The 27,947-nt window shown below is 61.3% G+C and overlaps 1 protein-coding gene across 1 annotated transcript; it reads right to left on the bottom strand.

The window, feature by feature from the left end:
* DGAT1 (diacylglycerol O-acyltransferase 1) lies at positions 1-27,702 on the bottom strand. The gene is made up of 17 exons (XM_039526335.1): positions 27,447-27,702; positions 15,769-15,856; positions 11,851-11,891; positions 10,536-10,621; positions 9,376-9,428; positions 8,294-8,399; positions 7,808-7,927; positions 7,304-7,378; positions 5,974-6,077; positions 5,398-5,436; positions 4,763-4,804; positions 4,212-4,256; positions 3,855-3,967; positions 2,699-2,764; positions 2,271-2,358; positions 1,737-1,799; positions 1-1,371 (listed from the first exon to the last, which is right to left on the bottom strand). Exons 1-17 carry the CDS (start codon positions 27,620-27,622, stop codon positions 1,225-1,227), a joined length of 1,452 nt encoding a protein of 483 aa, XP_039382269.1. The 5' UTR covers positions 27,623-27,702; the 3' UTR covers positions 1-1,224.
* Positions 27,703-27,947: the final 245 nt, after the last annotated feature.

Raw genomic sequence — 27,947 nt, 5'->3', positions numbered from 1 at the left:
TTGGAAAAGATGCTTTATTCACGGTTTGGCAGATACAGACGAAGTGTCAGACGTTGCTAGGGCAGACAGACATTTCTGGAGGTGGGTAGCACACAGGACTGTGGCCCCTGCATGGACTACTCATCCCCCCCCCCCAGGGGACATTCAACACAGATCCAGATGGGACCTGCCATCTCAGAGTCACCCCCCCAAGCAGCACAGCCATGGAGGGCAATGCAGCCCCCTGGGTGTGCTCAAGGACAGACTAGGGGGGCTGTCGAGAGGAGCCCAAGTGGAACCTGTGCACAGTACAGAAACCAGAGGCACCTGCAGGGTGGCCACGAACAGAGACTCCCCTACTTGGGGAGCTTCACACAAGAGCAGGCAGCTCCTGGTTCACCTTGGTGCCATCTGCTGGGTCCTGCAGCCAGGGGCTAGCCCCACAGGGAGGCTGGTACCTGGAAGGATTCTCAGGAGGGCTGCAGGATCAGGGCTGAGGGAGAGACCCTTCAGCAACAGCTGCCTTTTAAAGAGGCGGTAGCTGGCATGTCTGAACATGGGACGGAGTGAGAACAAAATCTGAGACTTCAGTGAAAGTCCTTTTAAAGTGCCTTAAAAATGGCAGCTCCCAGCTGGCTGCCTCTGCACCGGGCAGGGCAAAGGAGCCACCACATTAAAGCTTTGACACCCTACATGGAGGCCCAGCCCTTGCTGCTGGCCAGCTCCTAGGGACGAGGCAGCAGGCGCCCATCTCCTCTGCCAAGACGGGGGCAACGTTCCAGAGGCGGTCAGAGCAGAAACACATTCTGAAGGCTCAGCTCGCCAAGCTCTCCAGTGGGCCTCAGAAGATGTTGGTGCTGCCTTGGCAGGCCCTAAGCTCAGCCCCGAACACCTGCAAGGCCTGTTACAGGAGCCTGGGAAATGCCCTCTCAAGAATCTGATCCTGAGCATTAACACCAGTGATAGGAGAGAAGGGGCCCATGGTGGCCCTGCCTCCTCCCCGGTGCTTCTCACTGGAGGATATTGCATTGATCCAACATTCAATTCACAGAAACACTCATCCCCATTGATTACACACACGTATAAAAAAGACAAGGCAGCTTCCTTAGACTGACATCTCCGCACATGTGCTGGTGCTAGTCAGTCCCAGAGGCTTGCGGAGAGCAGCAGGAAGTGGGGCTCTGACCCCGGCCAGGCTCCTTGCAGACACCACAAGGAGAGGGAGGAACGGGGAGTCCACATGCATCACTGGCTGCCTTCGTAGTTGAGCACGTAGTAGTCGTGAACGTACATCAGGACGGCTATCGGCTGCCCGATGATCAAGGAGATCCATACGGCTGCGTTCCCATAGTTGCCTCTGAGGAACCTTCCCACAAGCCAGGCCAGTGGAATCTGGGAGGAGGAACAGTCAGAGCTTGGACTCCAAGCCTCAGAGACAGGCCGTCACGCACCAAGGGGGCGGAACAGAGCACAGATACCATGCGAGGGGGTGTGTTAATAACCAAGACAGGCCCCAGTGCCTGGCCCATGAGTCCAAAGGCAGCGGTGGGTGCCACAGAGCACTGGGAAGGAGCCACTGAAGGCGGCAGCTACAGAACACGAGGGGCAGGCATCTCCCTACGGTTCCATGTGGAATACGGCAGTGGAGAAGGCCCAGTTATGGGCATGAGCAGTTTTCCAGCATGCTAGAATGGAGATTCCCTGGAAGGATCAGAAACCCAAGGAGCCAGGTGACCTTCCTACCTCCCAGGTCTTACCTGAGCCATCATCCCCATGAACGCCCACAGCCGGAACATCTTCAGGGGCACGCTGACCAAGTACTGGAGGAGAGAAGAGTCCATCAGCTCCATGCATGGCCCCCAAGCCCCACTGCATTCCCCAAGGTGGGCAGAGGAGCTGCTGCTGGCCCTCCTGGATCCACCCCCCACAGCTACAGGGGGGAGGGATGGTTGAGCCCACTAACCACAGCCCACCCCCAGCATCCTCCCTTCCCCCAGGATGGGAACCCAAGTCAGCCCAGAGCCAGACCCAGCTGCCCAGAACTAGTCCCTGGAAGCATCCCGGGGGCAGCGCTGAGCAGAGTTTGCCTTGTCGGCAGCTCTCTCCTCCCAGCGAGGTGCGGGCGCGCCGAGGGCTTGCACTGCTGGCTGGTTGTCCCGTTGAGGGCAGGCTGCTCCGAGTTTTACCCTCTCCCCGGTCAGGCCATGAACGTTCCTTTTACGCAGCTCTCGCAACCAACAGCCGACGCCGAGTCCCCTCCCTCCCACGCAGGGAGCAAGCCAGGTGCCAACCTCGTGGAAGAAAGCCGATGCCAGGAACACTGCAGTCTGGGCTGTCCATTTGCTGACCCCCCTCTTGATCATCGGCTTGTAGAAGTGCCTAGAACACAGCGCAGGAGTTAGCGTGGGAGGGAGCGGAGCAGGCAGGGGAGCACTGGCTGTTGCAGGCAGCAGCAGCAGCAGGGAGTTCTGGGAGCGTCCCCCAGCCCCGCGAGGAGAAGGAACTAGGTTCGCGGAGCTGCCCCTTCCCGGAGCATCCTCACGTGCTGATCAGCCCTGCAGGAGCCTGCTGCCGTCTGCCCCAGCGCAGGAGCTCAGGGTGGTCTCTAGTCGGCTTTTCTCCACCAAGCTCTTAGCTCACAGCGCCTCCCTCCGCCCCGAGGGAGCAGCCGCACCGAGCCCCCAGCAGACTGGGCGGGGGGGCCCTCGCTGAGCCGTACCTGAGACACCACTTGTGCACCGGTATGTTCCAGTTCTGCCAGAAGTACGTCACGGACTCCGAGTTCCTGGGGGAGAGAACCGGCATCAGCAACATCCCAGCCATGGGCACGCAGAGACCTGGGACCAGCACAACCCCTCTGCTCCCAACGGCCAGCAGGGCAGGGACCGTCACTACGGCCAGCACCGGGGGGCCATGTAGGACTTCCCCCTCATGCTGCTGGGCATCTAGCTGGGGTTTCACAGGCCCCCGCTCCCCTCTGCCCCCAGCACTGTCTGGTAGAAGTGCATTTAACAGCAGCCCCATCCCAGGGGGGCCGGCTGGCCCCGTTCCGAGGGAAGGGCAGCCCCTGCTCGCTGGCCAGTCATGTTTAGCCGCAAGAGGGGAAGGGGCGGAGGGACCCGATGTACAACCCTGATTTCCAACTGCAGTTCAGACCAACACCCGCAGGGTTCGTCCAGTGGCTCCCATGGGCCTGGGTTTCCCAGGCAGCTCTGGCCGCAGTGTGCGCATGGAGCTGCAGAAGTCCCCTGGCAGAGCCGACGTGCTCCGCTGGGGTCAGACTGACCCGCCTGTGACTGGGCTGTGGCCTCTAGCAGGGTATCCGAGGACAGCGACACCGACCACCATCCCTGGGGAGCCAGCTCTGACCAGAAGGAACTGGTCAATGGCACAGCATCACCAGGAGGCCCCAGGTATTCGGCACGGACAATGGAGACAGGACGGTGTCTCTCCCAGTACAGGAGCTCCCTTCCCTGCAGCACCTGCGCATGCTCCTTGGAGAGCCCCGAGCCCAGCAGGAAGGCACTGGAAGTGCTTTGTAAGGGTCTTCCTAGTCTCAGGGGGCTCAAGACCCCCCTCACCCCAGGGGGTGGGCAGCAGGACGGGGCTACACAGACAAGCCACATGGCGTCTCTACACTGCTACATGCGTGAGACAGTCTCGTCTCCCATCAGGGACGAAGGCGGCAGCCGGAGTCTCCATGGTGCTGGTGCCACCAGCTCCCTGCAGCTGGCCACAATGGCTAGTTGAGCCCAAGGGGATCCCCGCCCCCCACGCAGGGTTGTTGATATGGGCCTGGGGCCATTGGGGGAGCTGTCACTTCCCCTCCAGGCAGCTCCTCGCGGCCCCCCCGCCCCGAGGGGATCACTGCTCACCACCAGTCCCTGTAGAACTCCCGGTCGCCAAACTGCATCACTTCAGCCAGGACGTTCAGCGACGAGTGGAAGAACCAGTAAAAGAAGATGAGCCAGATCAGGTGATTGGGGACCTGCCCAGAGAAAGGAACAGACCGAACTCAAGCCCTTGGCCGACGCCCGAGGCATTCCAGGGAGTTCCCTGCTGGAGAGCAGAGCCAGCCGCCCCTTGGCATTACTGCCAGCCGCTGCCCAGGAGAGGCCTGGGGATGGAATAGCAGGTTCTGCCAAGCCAGACAGTGCTGGGAGCCTGTTTCAGGAAGGCTGCCACGTCCCCAGCCCTGGAGGGAGGTGGTGAATTCGAGCTGCAGTACTCACAGCCAGCTTCAGGAGGCGCTCTATGATTCGGGAGTAGTCCATATCCTGGAAGGAGAGCTCAGCGTCAGTCCCAGCTGGCCAGGACAAGCTGGGGGGTGGGGAGAAGGCTGCTTTCAGGACTCCCCTACTCCCTCCCAGATACCCCACAGCCTTGTTCCTTCAGTGGCGAGGCCTGTTCAGATCCCAGACTGGCAGGAAGGGCTGGGGTCCCTGCTGAGGCCTGCTAAGGAAGCACGCACCCTCTGTGGGGCAGGCCACAGGGCAGCCAGGGCACCGGCCACGCGAGTGGCCTTCAAGCCCCCTCCGTTTAGGCCACTGCACGGCCGGCTGCAGGGCACGGAGCTCTGAGGTGCTGCCCCTGGGGGCCCCGGCTGTGGCCAGTCAGCCAGTGCACAAGCAGCAGAGCGGGAGATGGCCGCCTCCTGCCCGCCTAGGGCTCGTGCCAGCAGCCCCGCAGGAGAGGAGAGAGGCACAGCAGGGAGCTTGCGGAGTCGGAGCTGGGGGAGGGAATCTGTAGCCCAGACTGGATATAAGGGAGGCTGGTGACTCACCCGGAAAGGTTTCATCGAGTTCTGGATAGTGGGGACCATCCACTGCAAGAGAAGACGAAGTTTAGCTCCAGACAGTCAGGCTGCTCCCCCCAGCGCACCAAGCCCACCCCTCACCCCAGGATCTGGGGACCCCCCAGTCAGCCAGCTGCAGTCACTGCCTGCTTGGCAAGTCTGTCCGTGCCCCCGTGCAGCCCCTCTAGCTGCTTGGCCGATCCCAACCTGCCCCACAGACGCTCGCCTGGAGTCCCACACGCCGCCGGGGGCCTAGATCCAACTTCGTTAATCACAGATGCTCGTCAGGGAGCCTGTGTCTGCCCTTTGTTCCCACCCCCCCCTCAGTTCTGAAGGGCTCAGTTCCCTGTGCCGGGAACATGGCGCAGCGTCTGTGTCCTTTGATTCGGCCAGGAGGGCCCTGGAGAGAGAAGGCTCCAGCCCGCCCCGCACCAGGCACTTGGCACCACGTGCTGAGTCAGCCAGAGGCGACGCCGGCCTGGGGATGGCGGGTGGCTCCTGCCTACCACCCCACCTCTGCCAGTTTCAGCTATGCCTGTGCTTGGAGAAAGCTGAGACCCCCGCTGTGCCCCCTCCCACCAAGAGCCGCCCAGGGAATGGTCTCTGCTGCCCCATCCACATACCTGCTGTATCAGCCCCACCAGCAGCTGGATGAAGAAGAGCTGGAGAGAAAGAGGCAGCAGCAGTGAGATCGGCAGGGCCCCTCCCCTGCACAGCACAGGCCCATGCCGGACACCTGGCCGCTCAGGCGCTGGAGACCTGGCAGACAGGCCCAGGAGGCATATGGGCCCCTCAGTGCCATCCAGGCACCAGGCCACACTGTCCCAGCATGGCAGCACTCAGGCCAAGCCAGGAGCCAGCTCCAGGAGGCCAGCGTCCTGGAGCAATGCCGGGTTTGTCGCAGCCACTGAGCTAGGGGGGTCTCCTGCCCGCCAGCGGGCATGCTGCAGCCCACCAGCTAGGACGACAGGGAGTTAAAGCCACAGGCAGCCCCCCGGGCCTGCTCAGGAGACCTCTGCTGAGACGCCAGCCTGGGACTCTCCTCAGCCCACTCTCCAAAGCTGGAGTCGGTGCTGCAGGAGCAGCCATGGGCCACGCGCTGCCAGCCCTGTCTGTGGGCCGCCCACAATCGGCACCTGCTGAGTCCGGAGGGTTGTCGCTGGCCCAGCGCTCAGGAGCAGGGCCCGAGGCTGCCTTACCATCTCGAAGAGCCGGCGGAGCAGGAAGCGCTTGCGTATCCGGGGCGAGCGAGGGAAGTTCAGCTCGTAGCAGAGCGTGGGAGCAAACAGGAAGTAGTACATGTCTGAAACAGACCAGCAGAGTCACGCCAGGGCCCCGGGCCCCCCGCCAGGGCCCCGGGCCCCCCGCCAGGGCCCCGGGCCCCCCGCCAGGGCCCCGGGCCCCCCGCCAGGGCCCCGGGCCCCCCGCCAGGGCCCCGGGCCGATAGTTACTGAGGTTCTGAACAAGCAGCACTGACACCACCTGCCCAGAGCAGCCAAGGGCGAGTGGGCAGCAAGCTCCTGGGACGGCCCTATGGAGCAGGGCCGCCAGCGTTCAACCCCCAGCAGGGCTCAGAGCCGGCAGGTGAGGCTGCGGGTAGGTGCCAGCAGCCTGTCACCTGGGTCACTGTCCTGCCGTGGCAGAGCTGGGAGGTGACTATTAGCCCTCATGGAGTCCCCGGGTGCTGCTCTGGAACTGCTCCCCACGAAGCCAGGCAGGACTCTGGGGAGCCTCCTCTCCCTCGCAGCAGCCTGTCTGCAAGGCAAGAAGCTCCCACGGCTTCACCTCCTGGGTCTCTCCTTGGAGCATTCAGCATCCTCTGCCCCTCCGTGCGCTTCCCCCAGCGAGTCCGCCCAGGCGGGGTCCTGGGGAAGCCAAAGGGTCCTGCCCCCCCACTGCACAGTCAGACGTGACACTCAGCCAGCCAGTAACACAGAAGTTTATTCGATGACAGGAACACGGGCTAAACAGAGCTTGTAGGTGCAGAGAACGTGACCCCTCGGCCAGGTCCATTCTGTGGGGCAGTGAGCCAGACCCCCACGTCTGCCCTCACTCCTCGTCCCCAGCCAGCTCCAAACTGACACCCCCTCCGGCCCCTCCTTTCTGGGCTTTGTCTCTTTCCTGGGCCAGGAGGTCACCTGATCTTTCTTCCTTTAGCATCCCCTTGCAGGGGGGAAGGGCCCTGGTCATTAGTTGCCAGGAGACAGATTGTCAACCATTTATGCACAATGGAGACTTTTAATGCATAGGGGAAACTGAGGCACTCACAGTATTCAGAGGAAACTGTAAGAACAGCCCCACTTCGTCACAGCCCTGTTCTCCCCGGCCTGAATTGGCCTCCTACGCTCCTGAGAGAGTTCTGGGGCCAGTTCCACGCAGCCATCAGCGCCCGCGGCCAGCTGGCCCACCCGGGCTTTCAGCAGCACTTGCTCTGGGAGAGAGCTGAGGAGCCCAGGTGTGCTGGGCAATAGGCCCCTCCCAGTGATCACAGCCTAACACCCCCACACTGCAGGCCAGGAGCTCAGTTACCTTTATAGGTCAGGTTAGCTGGATAGCACACGCCGCTCGGCACCACCTCCCCGTTGGCTTTCTTCAGCCCGGAAGCTGGGAGAGGAGAGGAGAGGAGAGGAGCCATTAGCCTGAAGGCCCCGGGGTCGCTCGGGCTGCGGTTGAGACTCACTAGCCCCACGCCATGGGAGGAGGGCAGTCACGTGGGAGGAGCAGAGATGTGGAGATGGCAGTCGCACTAAGGCAGAGCCAGCTGCAGCGCCAATCTCTGCAGACCCATTTGTGGCCAGGGCGGTTTCCCTCCCAGGAACGGACGAGCCCCACTCGTGCATCGTGCCAGAGCGAGACCTGGCCGCAAGCCCCAGAGAGGGGGGCTCCACTCGCCTGCAATACAGCCACAAAGCAGAGGCCATAGCGGCATTCCTGGCACTGGGGAGCGGCTGCCTGCGCCTGCTGCTCCAGTCACGCAGGGCAGCACCGCGCCGTGCTGCAGCCGCCGCCCGCCCACCCACCACCGGGGCTCACCTGGGCGCACACGCGCGGCCTTGGGCCGGCCCCTGGCTCGGCACCACTTGTTCACGTCCCTGAAGGAGAAGAGCTTGAGGAAGAGGATGGTGTAGATGGACAGAGCGAACACGGCGCCGACTGGGGAGAGAAGGCGGGAGCGTGAGCGACCCGTGAGGCACCGCTGCAGGCCGGCGTCCCCGGGCGACTCACTGGCCCTGGCCAGCCCCGCCTCACCCTGGTTAGCGAGCACCTAACACTGGAGGGGAGACCCCAGGTCAGCCTGTCCCCAGGGACCCCCAGCCTCAGAGACCAACAGGGTCAAGGTCAGACAGCAGCTCCCCAGAGCAGGTCGCTGCTGCAGCCTCGCCCCAGGCATCCCCAGCTGATCCTGCTCCCACCCGGGGAGCCCAGAGCCTCCAGTATCCCAGGGGGTCCCTGCAGCGTGAGCCCACATCTGTATGCAGCCAGCGCTGGCAGCCAGGGCCTGGGGGGCTCACCACCTACCCGGAGTGACGGAGGAGACCACCAGCACCACCAGCGCTGGGAAACACAGGATGGTCAGGAGGTTGCACGCATGGATGACGGAGCCGACGTTCTCCGAGATGGAGCCCTGCAGGGAGCCAGGAGACATGAGGCCAGTACAACAGCCCTGAGCCCTCGGCCCTACCCCTCCTCCGGGGAGGCTGCCCCCACGGGCCTGACGACCTCTCCCCCCGGAGCACGGCACAGCCGGAGAAGGCAGCACTCGCCCTCACCCTGGTCGCTTTGCTGCAGGGACGTTCCGTTACCCAGGACTGGGCCCCAGGGAGGCTTTCGCCAGAGCCAGGTGCTGGGCCTCCCACCTGGGAACAGGAATCGCAGCAGCTCCTCCCGCCCTCAGACAGGCCAGGCCCAGAACGCGCCTGCGGCTCAGCGTGCCCCAGAGTGCTGCTGGCTCAGGCTCTCTGAAGGACAGGTGCCCTCGGTCGATCTCTGCTCCCCTGGGGAGAGGTATTCCAGGCAGGGCCCAGCACAGGCTGCTCGCTGCTCCCCGGGCCTGCAGGCAGCTCAGCTGGTAGATGCTGACACAGCAGCTGCTGGAGACCAGGCCAGTGAGATTCATGCCAGGGATTTTGGGCTGCAGCCCGAGAGCTCGTTCCACCTGTCAGGTTTAGCGTAACCCCGTTCACTCCTCCCCCACCCCCCACAAGTAACAAGCCTAAGGCCGCTGCTGGGGTGCACAGCGGAGATGGAGCCAGGGCAGAACGAGGCACCACTCGGTGCTCCACGGACACTTGCTGGTTGCGGGACTGAGGACAAGGCAGGGCGTCCCCTTATCCGGTGCAGAGGCCAGTCCAGAGCCACGCACTCCAGGGGATTCCCTAGGCAGCTCACTGGGCCCAGTGCGTCCCCCCCATTCTGGCCTGGCAGTGCCGTGCCTGCAGCCTGGTGTCAGAGGACCCGTCTCGATCCTCGAGTCCCCTTCTGCCCATGCATTTGCTAGGAGACGCCCATTTCCCCGGCCACAGGCTCCAGAGCAGCCCAGCGGCTGTAGCCCAAGTGTGACCCCCACCCCCACCCCGCCGGCCACGCGCAAAGGGGCTCACCGCTGCCAGGCATCTCTCCGTGTGCAGAGCACCCAGCGCAAACACATTGGCCACTGTGAACAGAGAGACAGTCAGCACACCCAGCCCCGGCCCTCAGGACCCTGGAGAGCTCTGAGCACAGCTGGGCCCTGGCGATACGCTGCCTGGCTCCTCGCTGAGTCTCCGAGCACGCTGCAGGATCGGTGCTGGGGAGCAGACAGGCCGCTGCAGCACAGGACCGGGAAGGCCGACCCCGGCACGAGGGGCAGCAGGCCGGCACCGAGCGATGCAGTGAGAGTCCCCCTGCTCCCAGAACAGGGGTTGTGGCTTGTCCGAGCGCTCAGCTCTGCTCTCGGGGGAGGCAGGAGGGGGCTGAGGCTAGGAGCTTGCCCCCTGCATCACTCCTGCAGGCCGTGCTCGGGAGACCCCGCGCCCCCATCCTAGGGACGGATCTCCAGCTGGCAACATTAGCTCCCGGTTCAGGACCTTCCCTTGTATCCGTGAAGGTCGCCAGCGAGCACATGGGTTCCCAGCCCCGCCAGCTGTGACAGACCAGGAACGAAGAGAAGCCCAGTGCAGCCGCCAGGAGCAGGTCTGAGTTGGACGTGGGTAAAGGCACATCTGGCCCGGACCCCAGGCTGCCCCCCACGAGCCAAGGATCTAATTACCTGCGACTGGGCTTTTTGCAGCATTTGCCCAAGCTCAGTGCCTGGAGGCAGGTGGAGGAGCCCGTCTGCAAGATCAGGTGGGTTAACTGGAGGGTCCAGCCCTCGGGTGACCACTTGCAATGGCCAGTGCTCACACCTCAGCAAGCAGCACGGGCTGAGGAGCGAATCCTGCTGGTGCTCTGGGCAGGGGAGCAGGGGCCGGGATCTGGGCAGATTGCTCCGTGGAGCAGCTCTCAGTGCGGGCAGCACCTGGTGAACAAAGGGCAGGCCCTGGGCTCGACCCGGGGGGACGCCCCTCCTGTCAGGCTGTGACCCCTGGGGAGCAAGAGCCCCAGCTCTGGTGCTGCCGAGGGGCTGGACAGAGCCCTCAGCAGGGCACACCCTGCCCTAGCCTGCTGGGGAAGGGCCGGGGCTCCGGCGGGCCTGTCCCAGCTCCACACGGCTAGGAGAGGAGGCAGCCAGTTCCCGTGGGGCCCAGCTCAGCTCAGCCCCGGCAGGATCTCGCAGACTCACCAATGACAAGGCACAAGGAGGGCCAGCTGTAGGGGTCCTTCAGGAACAGGGAGACCACTTGGATCGGATCCACCAGTATCCCGTATCTGTAGGAGAAACGCGTCTCGGGTGAGCTGGAGGGCAGCTCCTGCCTGACGTGCTGCACAGGGCTCGGGGGCTGGCTGCCCACATGGGTTCGAGTCCCCGCTGCCATCGAGCCACGTGGAGGAGCAGGGAGCGGCCAGCAGGTCCCTGTCCAGAGGGCGGTTCCCCCCTCCCACCAGCCACAGACATGGACCAGACAGCCCTGCCCCACGTACAATGGGCAGGAGCGACGCACGGCCGGCATCCCCAGAACGTCCCCCCCAGGGACCCCTGCCCCAGGGCTCGGTCCCTCCAGGGCTCGGTCTCCTGCCATTGCGCAGTTACTCATCAGCACTCAGCTTAGCGAGCAGTGGGGCGGAGGGGCTCTCCCCTCTGCTCAGAGGGGCTGGCTTTTCTCCCAGGACTCCTCTTGGTGTCAGGCCACCTGAGCCCCTCTCAGGGCTAGTTTGCAGTGGGCTCCCATACAGTGCGGATGGGCACGGGAACACCCAGAGGCTGCGGCCTTAGCTAGCCAGGCCAGGCCTCGTTCCAAGCCCGCACTCGGCACGAGGGACTGAGCAGACCCACACTGGGACTGGCACCAGCTGGCTGCTAGTGGCCCAGGACGAGAACTCTCAGGCCCGAGCGGCGCTCGGGGCCGTCCTGAGCTGCAGATTGAAGGAAAGCCCATCCCTGTACTGTCAGAGCTCCCAGCTCCGGCGGGGACAGGGGCCTGGTCCTGACAGGCAGGGTTTGAAAGCTGCTTTCAGAAGTTGCAGTACATGTTAGTACCACAGGGTGGCACCCCTGCCCTTAGCATGTGCAAGGTGGCCATGGCTAGCGCAGGGCTGGCTCCCGAGCCCTGGGAGGGGGCTACCGAGAGGCCTCGGGCAGCGGCCAGGGCATTGGCGGGAGGGGACCCTCACTGGGCCCACGCCAGGTATCTGTGGGAACGCGGTCAGACCTCACCGCCCACGAGCGGCACTCCAGAGTCCAGCGCAGAGCCGCCCCGGGGGTGGGAGCAGCGCCCCACCTGGCACGACTGGTCTGGGGTGCGGGGCTCAGCACGGGCAGGGAGAAGGGGTCTGAAGGGACCCTGCTAGTGACAGAACTTGAGCAGCTGACTCAGCAGCCGCTGCTGCTCATGCCAGAGGTGATCGGGTCCCGTCACACTCTGCCGTGGGAGTGGGTCTGCAGCCGGCCCCTGCCCAGCCACAGCAGCCCCACAGCAGACCCTGGGGTCAGCACTTACTTGATGAGGTTTTCTAGGAAGAGCCGGGCGTTGCTCAGGACCTGGAAGAGAAGGAGCCAGCGTTACTCAGGGAGCGACGGGGACGCGGCGCCGGGCTCGGCTCCTGAAGGAAAGGGGGGAGGATTCCACCCGGGGGCTTGGCTCAGCAGGGACAGGGCTTCCACGAGGCTCAGCTGGGAACGGGGGGGGGGGGTTAGACCCTTCAGAGCGACTCACCCCCAAGGGACATCCCAGAGCACGTCACTGGGCTCCCTGCTTCTCCCACCCTGCCCCCCAGAAGACACAGGCCTTTGCCCCTGCAAGCTCAGCTGTGCCCGGCAGGACCCCAGTGTCTGGCCATGGGTCTGTCCCTGGCACCAACCCGGCCTCACCAGTGCTCCCGACTCCCTCAGTGGAGCCTCTCGGAGGCTGCTCCGCAGGGCGCGGGGGTCAGGCCCAAGGGAGTGGCACAATCCCTGCTTACAGGGCAACTAGTTTAAGTAGCCAACAGGCCCCAGTGGGTCTCACTGCAAGCTTGGGGGGCAGAGGCCACGTGTGCAGCTGTGTTGTGCCCAGCATGGCAGGGTGGGGCTGCCAGAATACAAGTCAGATCCCACCCTGTCCCCTCCCGTCGATGAAGCCCGCACTGCGTTCACTGCAAGTCACCGGCACCACTGCTGAGGTCACAGGGTGCAAGCCAGGCTGCCCAGCTGTTCTCTGGGGGGCAGGGACCTGCCCCCTCCCGTAGGTGGGGAGACAGGACCAGTGTTTGCTGGCTCCCGGGCAGGTGGCTGAGCGAGATCAGAGCCCCAAGGGAAGATGTGGCCCCGGAGTCAGGTTGGAGCATTTCTGAACCCCATAGAACCTGGCTGCCCCATACTGAGCAGAGGCTTGGCTGGTCTGTCAGTGCCTGAGACACGGCACTAAGCCAGACCCTGCGTGTGCGACCCGGGGGCTGGCTGGGTTCTACCCCGGGAGTTGAGGAAGTTTTGAGCAAGCGCATGTTTCTCCATTTCCTGTGCTCGGGCATCACATGCTCCCACCGCACAACGGGGAGTTCACACCCTCTTCCCACACTTGCTCCCGCTTTGTTTTGACTTGGGGCAGGACAGCTGCTTCCTACCACGGCCCTCAGAGCCACCCCCCAGCCCCTTCCGGCAGCCTGGCCGCTGGCCCTGGGCATCTGCAGTGCAGCTCGTTGCCTGGAGAGGTTCCCTCGGCTCAGTCCTGCCCGTTCGCTCGGCTCAGAGCTCTCCCTGCCTGGGCTCGGCTTTGAGCCGCAGTATCAGGCGGTTTCCTAACCCCCCAAAGGGGCCTTGCCGCACAAGCCTGAACCTGCCGTACTCAGCCACGTGGCAGCTCCAAGGCAGGTTATTAACAGTCACCCTCCCGCTGCCGGCAGCTCCAGCTCCAGCCCCACCCTGCTGCTGGTCAGGGTTCAGCTCGGCACTCCCCCGCAGCCTGCGGGAGGCGGGCACTGAGCCGAAGGGCACCGAGCAGTGAACAGCAGGGACGGGTGCTGTGCCAGCTGCTTGGGGAGCTGCCGGGAACCCAGCACAACACGCCTGCTGTGGGCGAGCGCTTACTGGCTAGGCGCCGAGTTCCCTGCCCCAGGGCGCTGGGCGGGCAAGATGGAGACAGGCAAACCCTGCAAGAGCTCAAGCCTCACCCCCCTTCACCCCCTCAGGCCGCTGCTCCGCCCCCTCCCCACAACCGCTGGCTGTCAGGGGTCTCACAGGCCACACGCCCGTCACGGGTCAATACGGCACCTTCCAGGCCTCAGGACAGGGGTCGGTCAGGTCTATGTGCAGCCCCAGACGGGGGCTGGGGGAAGCTTTGCCCAGCCCAGGGCCATGGGTCACCGGAGTCGGCCCTGGCCCTGCCTGCCTGGCTGGCAGGGTTCTGCAGCTTCCCACCCCACACCTGGGCCTGCACCGCAGGCGTCTCCCCAGAGCGGTGGTGGGGACTTGACCTGCCCGAGGAACTGAGGGTTAACAGCCTCCACCGCTGGCCCTGCGCTGACAGCCAGGCGTTTCTGTGACTGCCACATGGGTCACTTCCAGATCCAGCAAGAGCCTCTTCCCTCCCCCACCCTAGGCTCCAGTGTCCCAATCTAGATGGGAGCGCTTGCACCACAGGAGAGAGGCCGTACAAGGGCCACTGCGGCACAGGACGTGAGTCATGAGGGAGATAAGAGGCCACAGCACGTGCTGCAGATCCCAGCGTCCCCAGTCCCCTTTGGAAAGGGTCAGAGGCCTTCAGTCAACAAGCGTTTCTCCTAGCAAAGGGGCCAGCAGGAGACCAGGTCCCTGCGGCTCCTCCTGCCCGACTGGCGTCACTGCCTCTGGGGGCAAACAAGTCCCTGGATGCCCAGAGCAGAACCCAGCCGGGCTGCTCGGCCAGGCTCGCGGGTGCTGCCTCGGGTCGGAGGAGGCAGGGCACCCAGGGAGCGGATCTGCCGGCCAAGGGTCTGTGCAGGCATGTGCCAGGCTGGTTCAGGCACGGCCACTGGGTCCAGTCGTGGTCCTTGGATCCCAGCTGGGTCCAGTTTGAGTCAGAGGCCCTGCTGCAGGTGTCCTGGAGGCCACTGGGGCCGTGTGCCTCACGCTGCCGGGGGAGAGAGGCAGGTGGGTGCTGAGGCCGGTGCAGACAGCTGTGCCCATTACAGAGCCCGGGGCAGTTCCACCAGCCCCCAGGGAGGAGGAGACGCTGGGGCAGGGAGGGGGGCAGCAGGTCGGAGTGGAGTGCTCACTAGTGCACTGGGCCAGCAGGAAATACGAGGCAGGGCCCCTTGCCAGGGACAGGGCTGCCCCACAGCTCTGCCACCATCTGCAGCTCCGTGCCACGAGCAAGAGCGAGTTTACCACAGAGCGCAGCTCTGCTGCCGCCAAGTCTCTTCTGCTCCCTTCCCAGGCAAATCAAATTAAACCCAGACTCCGGATTAGCCAGCACCCCGGGGCACCTGTCCTGGCTGCAGACCCACAGCTGGGGGTGGGGTCACAACGCCCCCGAACGAGCTCTGCAACCCGCCGGAGCAGGTCTGGGCTGCAGGTGGAGACCTTCCGCTGCCCAACTGCTCCTGGGCACAGAGCGTGGGGAGCCCAGCGTGCAGCCAGGCCCCTCACGGCCCTGCTGCTGCTACCCCCTTGGGTGCAGTTTGGTCTAGAGCTGCCCTGCAGCGAGGACTGGGCTAGGCTGGTACAGGGGCAGTGTCTGGCTGGCTCATGGCTCTGCTGGAGCAGAGCAGTTGGCCGGCTCCTTGCATGAGACAGGGAGCAACAGCCAGCGTGTCGGTCTGGGCGTTAACGCCCAGAGGAGCAGGCGCCGGAGAGAGGCCAGGCTTCAGCACCCTGGCTGAGTAACCCCCCCCCCCCCCCGCATGGTGGGGAGAACCTGGCCCTGGCCCCCAGCAGGGACGCCAGCCTTCAGCACCCTGGCTGAGTAACCCCCCCGCACGGTGGTGAGAACCTGGCCCTGGCCCCCAGCAGGGACGCCAGCCTTCAGCACCCTGGCTGAGTAACCCCCGCACGGTGGGGAGAACCTGGCCCCCAGCAGAGACACCAGCCTTCAGCACCCTGGATGAGTAACCCCCCCGCACGGTGGGGAGAACCTGGCCCTGGCCCCCAGCAGGGACGCCAGCCTTCAGCGCCCTGGCTGAGTAACCCCCGCACGGTGGGGAGAACCTGGCCCCCAGCAGAGACACCAGCCTTCAGCACCCTGGCTGAGTAACCCCCGCACGGTGGGGAGAACCTGGCCCCCAGCAGAGACACCAGCCTTCAGCACCCTGGCTGAGTAACCCCCCCGCACGGTGGGGAGAACCTGGCCCTGGCCCCCAGCAGGGACGCCAGCCTTCAGCACCCTGGCTGAGTAACCCCCGCACGGTGGGGAGAACCTGGCCCCGGCCCCCGTGCGGAAGGCCCAGACACTGCTCACACTCACCAGCATGACCACACACCAGTTCAGGATGCCCCGGTAGTTGCTGTACCCGCTGGAGGAGCTGAGCAGAGACTCCTGCACCTTGTGACACCTGGCGAGAGAAGGCAGAGATCCCAGCAGATTATACCAGTCCCAGTGACAGGCGAGGACCCACAGGAGCCCTTCCCACCCCTGGCTCCAGCCCCCAGCAGCTCCAGCTTTGATTGCTGGCAGGTTACGTCCTAGCAAGACTGGCTGGGGCATCACCCTCCCATTCGCCAGCCCCCAGGCCAGCCGGTGACCACTACAGCCACTGCTCGTGTGCAGGGCGAGGGAGTCCTGGCATGGCCCAGCCGGTACGAGAGCTGGCCACACGCAGCCCGGCAGCCCAGGGACCCCAGAGCTAGTCACACCAGGGAGCCCCAGGAGCGGGGGACCAGGAAGCTGAAGGAATGGACACAAAACGTTTAGACTTTCACAAGTCAGACTTGGAGGCCGGGAGACCCCAGCAGGTCTCTCGTCTGCCTTCCTGCACATCGGTGCCCCCGTGCCAGCCCCACAGGCTGGAATCTGGGCCACGCCGGGGCAGCCAGGCAGCCGCCATCTGCTGATGGCCAGTGGGTCCCCGTTCGGTGGAGTGTCCACGCTGGTCACCCCCAGGATGGACGGGCCCTGGGGGCTCACAGGCACCGCAGCGGGCAGGTGTGGGAGAACCTGGCACGGTTTCTGCTGCAGCGTTCGGGAAATAGACCCTGAGCCCGGCACAGCCAAGGGTCTGTCTGCACAGCTGCCCCTGGCCCATGCCGCGGGGGGGGGGGGGGGGTTCACTGCAGTGGAGATGGCTGGGCTTGGCTTGGGGCCTGGACTCCAGGTCCTGTGAGCTGGGAGGGTCCCTCAGCTTGGGCTCCCGCCCAAGCCCAGACGTCTATAGAGCAACGAAGCAACCCGAGCCCCAGGAGCCTGAGTCAGCTGGCCCGGCCCAGCCGCGGGTGGTTCTTTACTGTGTAGACAGCTCCAGAGAGCCCCAAGGTGTGGGACGAGAGGGGCTGACAACTGGCTCCTCTGGCACCATGGGGCTCTCCCAGGAGCCGCAGCCTTTCCAGGACCTGCTCCAGACAGCGGATCGAACTCCCCTCAGGAACTAAGGGCCAGCCCAAGCCTCCCCACCTTCTGCTCGGGCTGCTGCCTGCCAGACCTCTGCCGAGAGACAGCAAAATCTCTACCCGAGAGAGCCCCCGCGTGGTGCACCCTGCTCCCCTGGGGAGCGAGAACACAGGCAGATCCGTCACCCTGCTAAGTGCCCAGCGGGAAAGTGCCCGGATACTCCGGAAGAGCCGCCACAGAACAGGAGGCAGCACTGTGCTCGCGCCGGTCGCTGCAGGAGTCGCCAGCGCCAGAGAGCTGAGTGAACAGCACAGCCGCCTCCGCCAGGGGGTTCAGAGACAGCCAGTTCCCCGCAGTGGGGCAGCGGCCCATGGCCAAGCACCTCACTCCCAGTGAGCTAGGAGGGTCCCATACACAATCGGTCCCCTGCGTAACCTGTCCAACATTACCGACCCCCAGAGATTAAGCAAGGAGTCTGTTACTTGACCATTAATCACAACCTCTTAAGCTACTGAGTTAAGCCTCTTGCCAGCCTCCGGAGCCATTCCAGAGCGGGCCGGGGAGGGGACTGTGCCACTAGCCAGCAGGAGCAAGACCCTTCCCACTCACTGGCTGTCAGCCTGCTCCAGAGCAGGGAGAGCCCCGTTCACATCAGTGCTGGGCTCGGGGGGAGGCTTGGGGACAGACCACCCAGAGCTTGGGCAGAGCTTGCTATTCCCTCCCCCCGGGAGGAGTCTCACCCCTAGTGTTAGTGATCCGCACGCACACTGCTGCTAGGGCCGACTCCATGCTGCAGAGCAGGGGCAGGCGTGCACCACCCAAGGGAGCTGCTGCAGGGACCAGGATACATGGCCACACGCGGCACAGGTCCTAGGGGAGTACAGTGGTACCAGTCCCCACATGTGGCTGCGGCAGCAGGGAGCAGCCAGACCCCTCCTCCAGGCATTATCTCAAACAGGCCCATGCAGCTGGAAGACCCCCGAGGTGGTATCGTGTGGATTCAAGGCCCCGGGAGACTGCAAGGCTTGTTTGAGTCGTGCGGACAGGGTGCAGGAGGCCCTGCTTTCACATGGGTGCAGCATTTAACTAGGGTAACCGCTCGTGGTGGGCGAACGGGCCTCCCCTCGGGGCAGGGGTGTGCCTGCCATGTGGCTGGTGCACTCTGGGCTGGCACAGCATTGGCATGGGACTGGGCGGCAGAGAGCCAGGAATTCCAAAGCGGACGGCACAGCCAGGGTCAGAGTGGGACGAGAAGCAGCCGCTAGAGGCACTTGTGCTTGCACAAGGAATCAGACTGGGAGCCAGTGACGGCACCTGCCCAGGGGACACCAGGGAGCTGAAAATCCTGCTCACGGCATGTACCTGGCCAGACACAGGGGTTTTACGCTCAGCTGGGGCCAGAACGTGGCATCAGGTCTCAGCCCAGGCCAGATTGGCCGGGAACAGGCTTCTGTATCACCTTACCTAGAAGTACTTGAGCTGGGATTATCCCAGGATCAAGGCAGCGATATCCCACCGAGTTTCCCCACCGCTAAGGGCCCTGCTGAGCCTCTTACGAGGAGACAGCCGGACAAGTCAGAGCGCCGGCTGCTGGGAGTTCAGACTTGGGTCTGTGCGGTTCGATCCGGCTTGCCCCGTTTCCTGGTCCAACACTCAGGAACTCTTCTGCATATGAATGCTAGGCAGCCGCCCGCTCTCTCCTCACCCAGGGCTGGGGAGTGATGCACACAGCCAGGGTCTGCGGGAAGGCAGACAGCAGCCCCCCCCTCTGCACTGGCAGAGGCCAGATGCAGACTTGCCTTTTCGTAACAGACACCCAGAGCCACCACTGTGGGTCTAGGACACAGCAGCGAGGAGTGGCAGCCACTTTAGATCCCTGAAAGGGTTTTCCATTGAAATTAGAAGTGGTTTGAATCATTTCTAGGCACCAAATTTAGACACTCAATTTTCTCCCTGCAGCGGCAGGCTAACCCCCGCGAGCTAGAGCCAGGGCAGGAAAGGCTGAGCGGGGGTGGCAGTGAGCTCAGGGAGGAGGGAGAGATTTGCCGCTGTGTCTGGGGAGTCACCGTAGTGAGAGACAGGAGGCTTGTGCTGACTGGCTGTAAGAGAGGTATCCTTCAGTACAGCCAGCCGACCAGCCTCGTGCGCACTGGGGTTGCTATTTTAGACACAATGCAGTCGGACTGACTTGACATTTCTAGAGCTGCGTCTGGTCCTTAAGACCCGAAGCCAAGAGGTAAAGGACTTGCTCGGAGTCAGCTGAAGTGGAACCCAGGTGTCCTGTGACAGACACGCCACCTTTAATCGCCTGCGTCCACATTCTACGGCAGCACTTGGGATACGCCCCAGGAGTGTTTTGAGCCAGAAAGGTACAATCAGGTGGGGATGGGATTAAGAACCCTGAACTATAGTGAGAGGCCTCCGGGTCCAGGGCAGGGTCTCTTCTGGACTGTCTGAGCAAGAAGATTAAGGACCCTCACCCCACACTAGGCTAGAAAGTCAGTGGCCAGCCTCAGCACTGCAGCTTCCAGCAGGGTTTTGACTCCTCTCCTACTACATCCTTCCTGGCTGGGACTTGCTCTCCACAGTGGAGGCTTCCCTGTAATCCTCAGAGAAAGAGCAGCCTCTGCACCCGCTGATCAAACCAAGTGATGTTCTTGTGATCATAACACAGGAGTAGTGTCTCTCCTGGCTAGACTACAGCCGTCTGCGCCTCAGCGTTTAACAGCAGGGGGCTCCTGCTGTCGGGGGGATGCCACAGGATGCCTCTGAAGGCGGCTCTGCAGGAATGGCTCCCTTCTTACCCTTCACTCGTTCCCCCAAGGCAGCGCCTGCCCTGCCAAGAGAAGAAGTCTGACCACCTCTTAGCCGCCCGTAACTCATGGAGAGCACAGGATTCTCGTTAGCCTTGCGCGCTGTGCCCAAGGCAGAGGGACGCCAGCGGGGATACAAATCACATTCTTTGAAAAACAAACCAATAACATTGGATTTTTTTTTAATTTAAAATCAGATTTGAGGAAAAACTTATCTAAAGATGTTTTAATTAATGTACATTAGAGCTCAAAGGTATCACCATGGAATAGGGGTTATCAATTCTAATTCTAGAGTACAAGACAAATATCCAGGTAATGTTTAAGGAAAGTTTTGTAAACGAGTTCCAATAGTTCGTGGATTAGGGACCCAATCTTATGAGGTTCCACAGGCTTCTGGATAGATTAACCTAAATAACCTTTCTATCTCCCCAATGGGACTCAGTGCTCAGGCTAGAAGATACCAGAGAGGTTTAGTTTTGCAGTTCTCAAACTGTGAATTTGCATCTCCAGACAAAACGCTTGTTAACAACAAAAGGGTTTTTAAATAAATATACAGAGGTGAGAAATAACAGACCTCAACCCTATGGTCCCTCTGCAAATGTGTGTACAGAGTCAATCCCTTACCTCTCTCTAAAAGTGCAAAGTTTCAAAGAGTTAAATGACCAGAACAGGGGTCCCCAATGCGGCACCCGCCGGGGCATCCACGTGCGGCCGCCTACTGGCCGCTGGACAAGCAGCCGCCAAAACGTGGCAATGCCAAGAAGTGCCACAGCCAAAATCCTGCCGAATTTCAGCAGCGATGCCTCTTGACATCATTGCTTCACAGTGGCATTTCAGCGGCTGCTTGTCCAGCGGCCACGGTCCTTGGCCACTAGTCATCTGGCACCCCCCCATGGAAAAGCTTGGGGACCACTGGACTAGAAGATCGTTGGGGGCGGAATAGATCTGGACAAGGAAGAGAAGTCTGGAGATAAATGTGAGAAGGGAGGGACAGGCAGTAGAAACAAAAGTGAAACTGTTTGAGCAGCATATTCCAGAAGTCTTGAGGTCTGAGTGTAGCCTTCATTGATTTGAGATCTGCCAGACCATTCTCTCACTAGAAGGGAAAACCTATGCTGGCAGCAGGCTGTAAAAGAGACCCAGTTTGGGAATAAGAACCATTCAAGAAACGTGTTTGCTGATGTTTTAAAGAAAGTCACAGCAGTGAACTGGTGGAAGTCACTTCAGTACGTGGATTCAGAGACTGCTGAAGTGATGATCTCACTTTTAACAGCAATAGCTTCTTCTGCCGGTATAGAAAGAATATTTTCTTCCTTTGCACTAATTCATTCCAAACTGAGAAATCATTTGGGACCTGAAAAAGCAGGAAAGCTTGTTTTTCTTTTCCAGATTATGAACAAACAGGAAAATGAAGGTGAAGACGACCGAGTTAGCTGCAGAAGCCAATATTTTAAGTTTCTCAGCTGACTGGGCTGACTGTCAATTAAAAATGTTTTTAAATATTTCATTTAACTATTTTTGTTAAAATTCTTTAACAAACCTATTTAAAAAACTTGAATGTTTAGCTAAATTCAAAAATTCATATGCTTGTTTTGTTAAAATATTGTATGTTTGCTGTTGAAAAAATCCAGAATACATAACATTTGTTTTAGTTAAATAAAACAATTTAAGTGTCTGTCTGGTGATGTTCTCCTCCTAATACAGCATGGCAAGGAAATCCTCTAAATATTAATGATTAACCTGTTGAACTGGAGATAGTTCACCTCCCAATGACTTCATAAATATCTGCTTCAATTACCTTTGGTAAATGAAATAACCAATCATTCATGGCTTGCATCTGAAGAAGTGGGTATTCACCCACGAAAGCTCATGCTGCAAAACGTCTGTTAGTCTATAAGGTGCCACAGGATTCTTTGCTGCTTCTACAGAACCAGACTAACACGGCTACCCCTCTGATACCTGAAACCAATCATTCATTTTCTGAAATAGCTGTAAAACTAATCTGAAAAGTTTTCAGAATAAATCACTTTTAAAATGTATAGTGTGTACCTTCTAAAAATGAACCCTACATCTGAGTTGTGAAGAATGCATTACAGTTATACCAACCAACAAGAATGCACTTTTATAGAAATCCATGATTAAATCGAGTCTTCCTGACCAGGGCTTTGGAGCAAAGCCCGGAGCTGGAGCGTGGAGCAGCTCTGGAGCAGTGGAGCTGCAGGTTTTTGCCTGGAGCTGGAACCCAGCTCCAAAGTCCTGCTCCTGACTAGTGATTTAAGTCATGATTTAATCAAATCCACCCTGCTTAGCTCTGAGCGGAGCACGCAGCTCTGCCAGCCTGCACCTTGACTGGGGTCAGACAGCGTCCCAGTGCCTTTCCGAGCCCAGCTCTAGCCAGTCCACAAACGTGTCGCTCAGTTCCTGCCTAGGGCCACTTCTCCAGTGGCCACTCAGAGGTCCTGCCTCCCCCCTCCCCACACACCTTCCTGCTCCACCCCAGTATTTCTAGCCCCAGACAGGCAGAGAAAGTGACACGCTGAAGAAATGGCCTTATCCCCCGGCGCGCGTCTCGCTAGCAGCTGGGCTGCCTCTCGCCAGGCAGGCTGCACGAGGAGCTGTGCTTAGCCAGCTGACAAGCCCCCGGCCCGGTATATTTCCATCACTTGGGCTTTGGTGCAGACACTTTGCTCCCCTTCTACCACTAACCCCAGCACCACTGAGTGCCAGACTGTGACACCTGGAGTCTTGGCTGCTTCTCACCCCCCCCTGGGGTCCTCGTCCTCCTCCACACAGCACAGGGGGGAGGCAGAGTCCTGGCCCCTGTTCCTCCCTAGCAAAGCCAGGGGACACTGCCTGGGCATTTCCTCCATCCCCAGAGCGGGGAACTGACTCCTCAGGCAGCAGAGCAGGAGCAGCACCTTGGGCAAGGGAGGTGGATTCCGCTCAATCTTGCCCCCAGGTGCTGCACCTGAGCCTGCCCGAAAAGGGGGCTGCTCTCCAAGCTAACCAGAGCAGGAAGTGGCCGGCCAGCCACGAGGAGAGAACAGGTTATAGGCCATGTGTCTGCAGAGCAGGAGCCAGCCAAGCCTGTGGCTTACAAAAACCAACCCTTGCAGTGCCACAAGCACTATGACCCCTTTGCAGGCTGCGGTTCACGTAAATGCTACGTCCCACCTTGCACTGCGACTCCATCAGTGCCCGTGCGAAGCAGCAACCTGCTGCATCAGGGGAGCACTGATCCTTGAGAGCCGCAGGGGTGGAGGCGGGGGACTTCAAACCAGCATCACAGCATGTGTTCTTTGCACTGCACTGCTACCACTGCCATCTTTCCGATGAGGAAACAGCAGTTCTGACCAGTGTTGAGAGATCCCATGGCAATCCATAAAGGGAAGGGTCTCTCCCTGAATTCCCAGGGAACGCCAACCCTGTTACTCCCCCCACCCTACGACACCCCCCCTTGCAGTCTCATTTGGATGCAGGATTCTTTACTGTGTTCCACTGTGCTGTTTAACACCATCATGCAGCACCCCTGAGGAGGCTGCACGTCAGTGGCAGATGAAGTGAGCCACGAAGACTCACGGAAGCGTAGGACCGGTAGGGCCCTCGAGGGGTCAGCTGGTCCAGTTCCCGGAAATCAAGGCAGGACTAAGTAATAACCAGACCATCCCTGGCAGGTGTCTCACCTGTTCATTCCACAACACCACAAGCATACGGGCTTCCAGCCAGTAAAGTGGGAGGCAAGGGATGGCCCAGGGGTGCAGGCACTAGGACTGGGGTTCAATCCCCCTCCTCACCACAGGCAGTGGGTGACCTTTGGGGAGCTGAGACTTGCCATTGGCACACTGGGGTAACCGCCCTGCCCCGCCCTACGGGGGGTGGGGGAAGAAAGCCAGGAAAGGGTGTGCGGTTCAGACACTGCAGTGACAGGGGCCGGGGAGACGGGGTTTGGAATCCTCCAGAAGGCTAGCGGCGAGCTGTACACATGGCTAGTCACTACGTGGCCACTTGTCCTCCCTCCAGGTGGGACTCACTTGTTCTCTCCAGTCTAAAGAGGAGCCTGAGCTCAGAGCAGAGGCTGGCTGATGCTGAGCCAGTGGGGCCTTGATCCGGGCTGCAGCCTCTCAGCAATACTGTCAGCAGTTAGCTCCAGCAATGCAACGGCCGTCTCCAGGAACGGATCCCAGACCTTCAGCTCGGCTCACGCACATGAGTCAGTTTGCTTGGGACCAAGATTAAGCAGCAGACACAGTCATGTGCTTTTGTTCTCTGCGCTCCAGATTTGGCAGCAAGTCTCACACGCTGGGTTCTATTATCAGCCTCCAGCAGGCAACTCACCTACGTCAGCTGAGCAACTCTCCTGGCTCATGCTCCCTCTGAAAAAGCTCTAGCTCCTGTGGGGTCTGAGACTGCACCTCCCCACGCTCCCTCCCTGGCACTAACTGTGAAGAGACAGGGCCTTAATCACTGCTGGCATTTCTGCTTCAGGGCAAGAGTCACTCCCCCCGCCACTGGATTGGCTCGTACCCCTGTCTCAGCCAGCAAACTCCCTTCTCCCAGAAAGAGGGTGGAGTAGAGGCATTAGACCCGTGCCAGGCGGGAGACAGGATTACGAGACCAGTGTGGAGGGGACGTGTACAGTAGCTGACATGCTGGGGCCCGGCCCCAGGAAGGCCAAACGGCTGGTACGACTGTGCCAGGCCACAAGGGGGAGAAGAGATGCCCAAGCTGCCAGCAGCTTGGATTTGTACAGCGAGGAAAGAACTTTTGAAATCGCTGTTGACAGACCAGCTCGGAGAATCCTGGAGACATTCAAGATACAAATCCAGCCTTGCTGGCACCTCCCAGGATGCTGCTGCTCATTGCTGGCTTTGCTGAATGCTCCGCGAGGCAGAGAGGAGAGGGCAGGCATGCCAGTCGGCAGAGTCGGGACCGCGCCGTTACTGTCATGCAGTGTCAGGCATATCTACAGCGCTCTGGGGTCTCTACAGCATTTCCCAAGCTGTGGGGCCGGACCCCAAACGGGGGCCTGCCATCAGCAGGGGGGGGGGGTGGTCACAGCAATCTCGTGGGCAGAGGACACCAGTTTGCGCCGCACAGCGCGACTTCACGTGCCTGGTACGTGCAAGGCCCCAATGCACGGAGGCTGCCGTTTTGTAGAGCATTCTCCACACAGTGCGACCTCCCGGGCACTAAAGCTACGAGGTGTCACTGAGTGCAGGATGCCGTTTTGTAGAGCAAAAACTGGCATCATCCATGCTGTCTGGGGTCCTGGAGGGAAACCGTTGATTTAAACGGGGTTATGCCAGCAAACAGTTGGGGAACCCCTCGCGCCCTGCCCCCCAACCAGTGAATTCACAGAACACCCTAGAGCAGGGGCAGGCAACCTATGGCCCGGGTGCTGAAGGCAGCACATGAGCTGATTTTCAGGGCACTCACACTGCCCAGGTCCTGGCCACCGGTCCGGGGGCTCTGCATTTTAATTTAATTTTAAATGAAGCTTCTTAAACATTTTAAAAACCTGATTTACTTTACATACAACAATAGTTTAGTTCTGTATTATAGACTTACAGAAAGAAACCTTCTAAAAACATTAACATGTCTGACTGGCACGCGGCACCTTACGTTAGAGTGAATAACTGAAGACTCGGCACAGCACTGCTGAAAGGTGCCGACCCCTGCCCTAGAGAGTCGAACTTCGCAACCAGCAAGAGAAGGGAACAGAGTCACTTAGTGTGGGGTGCTCATGGTGCTGGTCTCGCTATCAGGGGGGTTAGAGGCAGAGGTTCAGGCCAGACAGGATCACCAGATCCCCTAGTCTGACCTGCACGCCACAGGCCACCACACACACACTAAACCCAGCTGTGGAGAGGAGACCCATGGCAGACTGCACTGGTGTGTGCCACAGGCAGAGAACAGCAGGGACCATGGGGCACTGGTGCCCAAGGCGCTGCAATGGCAGGGAACTGATTCAGTGAGCTGCACCCAGCTAATCCTGGCAAGTGACCCACACACTGCAGGGGAAGGCAACCGCCCCCCATGGTCCCTGTCAGTCTGACCCGGGAGGGGGAGGGGGATGCGACAGGACAATGACACACCCCTGCCCACGTATAGATCAGGGAGACCCTGGCATGCGAGCCAGAACCAGCAAGAGAAGGCTTGGTGCCAGCTCAGAGCCCTGACTCACCCTGCCCAATGTCCGACCTCCTGCCATGGCCTTCTCTGATGCTTCAGAGAAAGCAGAAACTCTCAGAATACACTGGGGGGAGGAGGGGGATCCCTTCCTGACCCCTGCTGATGGCTGGCTGAAACCCTGAAGCATGAGCTTTAGGAACACAAGACATACACTGGAAGAGAGCCCCAGGGTTGCAGAGCCCTGTCCCCCACCATCACAAGCAACCCCGTCACACAACTGCACTCAGCCAGTGCAGCCCCTGAGAGGCTCTCAGATGGCCGTGGAAAGCTGACCAGTCAATGTGCATTTCTCTTCCCTGGTTACAAGTGCTGACTCGCATGAGGGGATGTTATAAACACACCAAGGATGCTCTCAAAACGCCACCACATTATGGGATCATAGCTCTCCAGGTGCAGTCCCAAGAAACCAGCCCCATATTAAGATGGCTCCCCACTTTAGAGCCTGGGAACCCATAGCAAATCCCTCCTGCCTGAGGGCCGGGATTACTTCCTCCAGGCGACAAACCAGCCGCCAGCAGGAGCAAGGCAGGAACCCTGTTCCAGGGCAGCGTTTGATACGATGTCACAAGATCCCTGCCAGGGAAGTTCACTCAGGTTGGCCTGGATACAAGTGTTTCCATGTGGCCTGAAACTGGCAGAAGAAGGTAAACAAAGGGATGATAAATGGCAACAGGGTGAGCTGGGGGAGGCCTCAGGAGAGCTGATCCAGCCTCCTTTACAATGCTAATCCTTCCCCGTTTATAGGGCCGACCCCCTTCCCCGCCTCTCCCCCCTGCCAACCCTACACAGCCGCAGCACTCTCCCCTTGGAGCAGAGGGCAGGGGACGTGCATTGGCCACTCCTCTTAATGTAGCGTCCTGTGCAAGAGCCAGATTAGAAATATGGGCATAAAACAAGCAGAAGCCAAGTGGGTGAGACACTCACTACACATTCGTGCACCACTGGTGTAATCAAGCCAGAGCACGGGGACAGAGCTGGTCTGTGCAGAGGGAATTTTTCCTTGAACCATGCTCGGGGCTTATCTGCACACACAGTTCTCTGTGCCGGCAGCACAACTGCGTGAGTCAGACACATAACTGCAGCTACGCTGCACAGACAGCCTTGGACATCATTAGGGTCAAGAGTTAACACGGTCACACCACGCCAGCTAGGTGGGATCCAGACTATGGGGTACAAGGGCTCACAAACATCTCCCCCACAGCTCCCAGGGTGGGGGGCAGGGACAGGTACGTAGGGGCAGCACTAGGTGTGGGCTCTGAAGTCTGTCCCATTGCTGGGGGGGAGGCCAGATCACCCCAGCTGGAAGGGGCCACAAGGGGGGAGCCCCCTGGGCCCAAAGGAACACGGGGGGGGGCCTGGACCCAGGCAAAGGGGAGCTCCTGGGGCTAGGGCCCATGGGGAGGGCCCCTGTGGGGGCCCAGGCTACAGGGGCCTGGACCAGACTATAGGAGGCCTTGACCCCCCCCCCCGTGCACAGCACCCCCGTGGGACCCGAGCTACAGGAGCCCCCCTGCGGGGGGGAGGGGCGGGGACACGGGGGCCCCCCCGGGGACGGGGGGAGGGGCGGGGACACGGGCTGGGGGCCCCCCTTACCTGAAGTCCCCGCAGTTGTCGGGGTCGCTCTCGGCGGGGGGCTCCGCTGCCGGCTCCGGCCCCCCCCGGGGCGGCTCCGCCTCCCGCTCGGGCTCCCCCTCGGCCGGGCTGCCCGCGCTGGGCCGCCGGGGCCCGGACCTCCTGCGGCGGGAGCCGCCCGCGCCGCGCTCCCCCATGCCTGGCTCTGCGGGGCCCCCGCCGGGCTGCGTGAGCTGCTCGCCGCGCCCCTCCAGCGCGCCCCGCCCGGCTCCGCCTCCCGGCCACCGTAACCGCCCCGCGGCACCACGGGATATGTAGTCCCGGCCACGCCCCTCCAGCGCGCCCCGCCTGGCTCCGCCTCCCGGCCACCGTAACCGCCCCGCGGCACCACGGGATATGTAGTCCCGGCCACGCCCCTCCAGCGCGCCCCGCCTGGCTCCGCCTCCCGGCCACCGTAACCGCCCCGCGGCACCACGGGATATGTAGGCCCGGCCGCGCCCCTCTAGCACGCCTCGTCCGGCT

The sequence above is a fragment of the Mauremys reevesii genome, linkage group 2 (genome assembly GCF_016161935.1).
Source record: "Mauremys reevesii isolate NIE-2019 linkage group 2, ASM1616193v1, whole genome shotgun sequence".
Classification (NCBI taxonomy): domain Eukaryota; kingdom Metazoa; phylum Chordata; order Testudines; family Geoemydidae; genus Mauremys; species Mauremys reevesii.
Note: the sequence above shows the minus strand (reverse complement) of the source record. Positions and strands in the feature narration are given on the sequence as shown.

Coding starts and splice junctions, on each gene's coding strand:
- DGAT1 (XM_039526335.1), bottom strand. CDS start 27,622: ATGGGGGAGCGCGGCGCGGGCGGCTCCCGCCGCAGGAGGTCCGGGCCC. Junction 5,437..5,973: donor TCCGCCGGCTCTTCGAGATG/GTAAGGCAGCCT, acceptor CTTTCTCTCCAG/CTCTTCTTCATCCAGCTGCT. Junction 1,372..1,736: donor TCATGGGGATGATGGCTCAG/GTAAGACCTGGG, acceptor TCCTCCTCCCAG/ATTCCACTGGCCTGGCTTGT.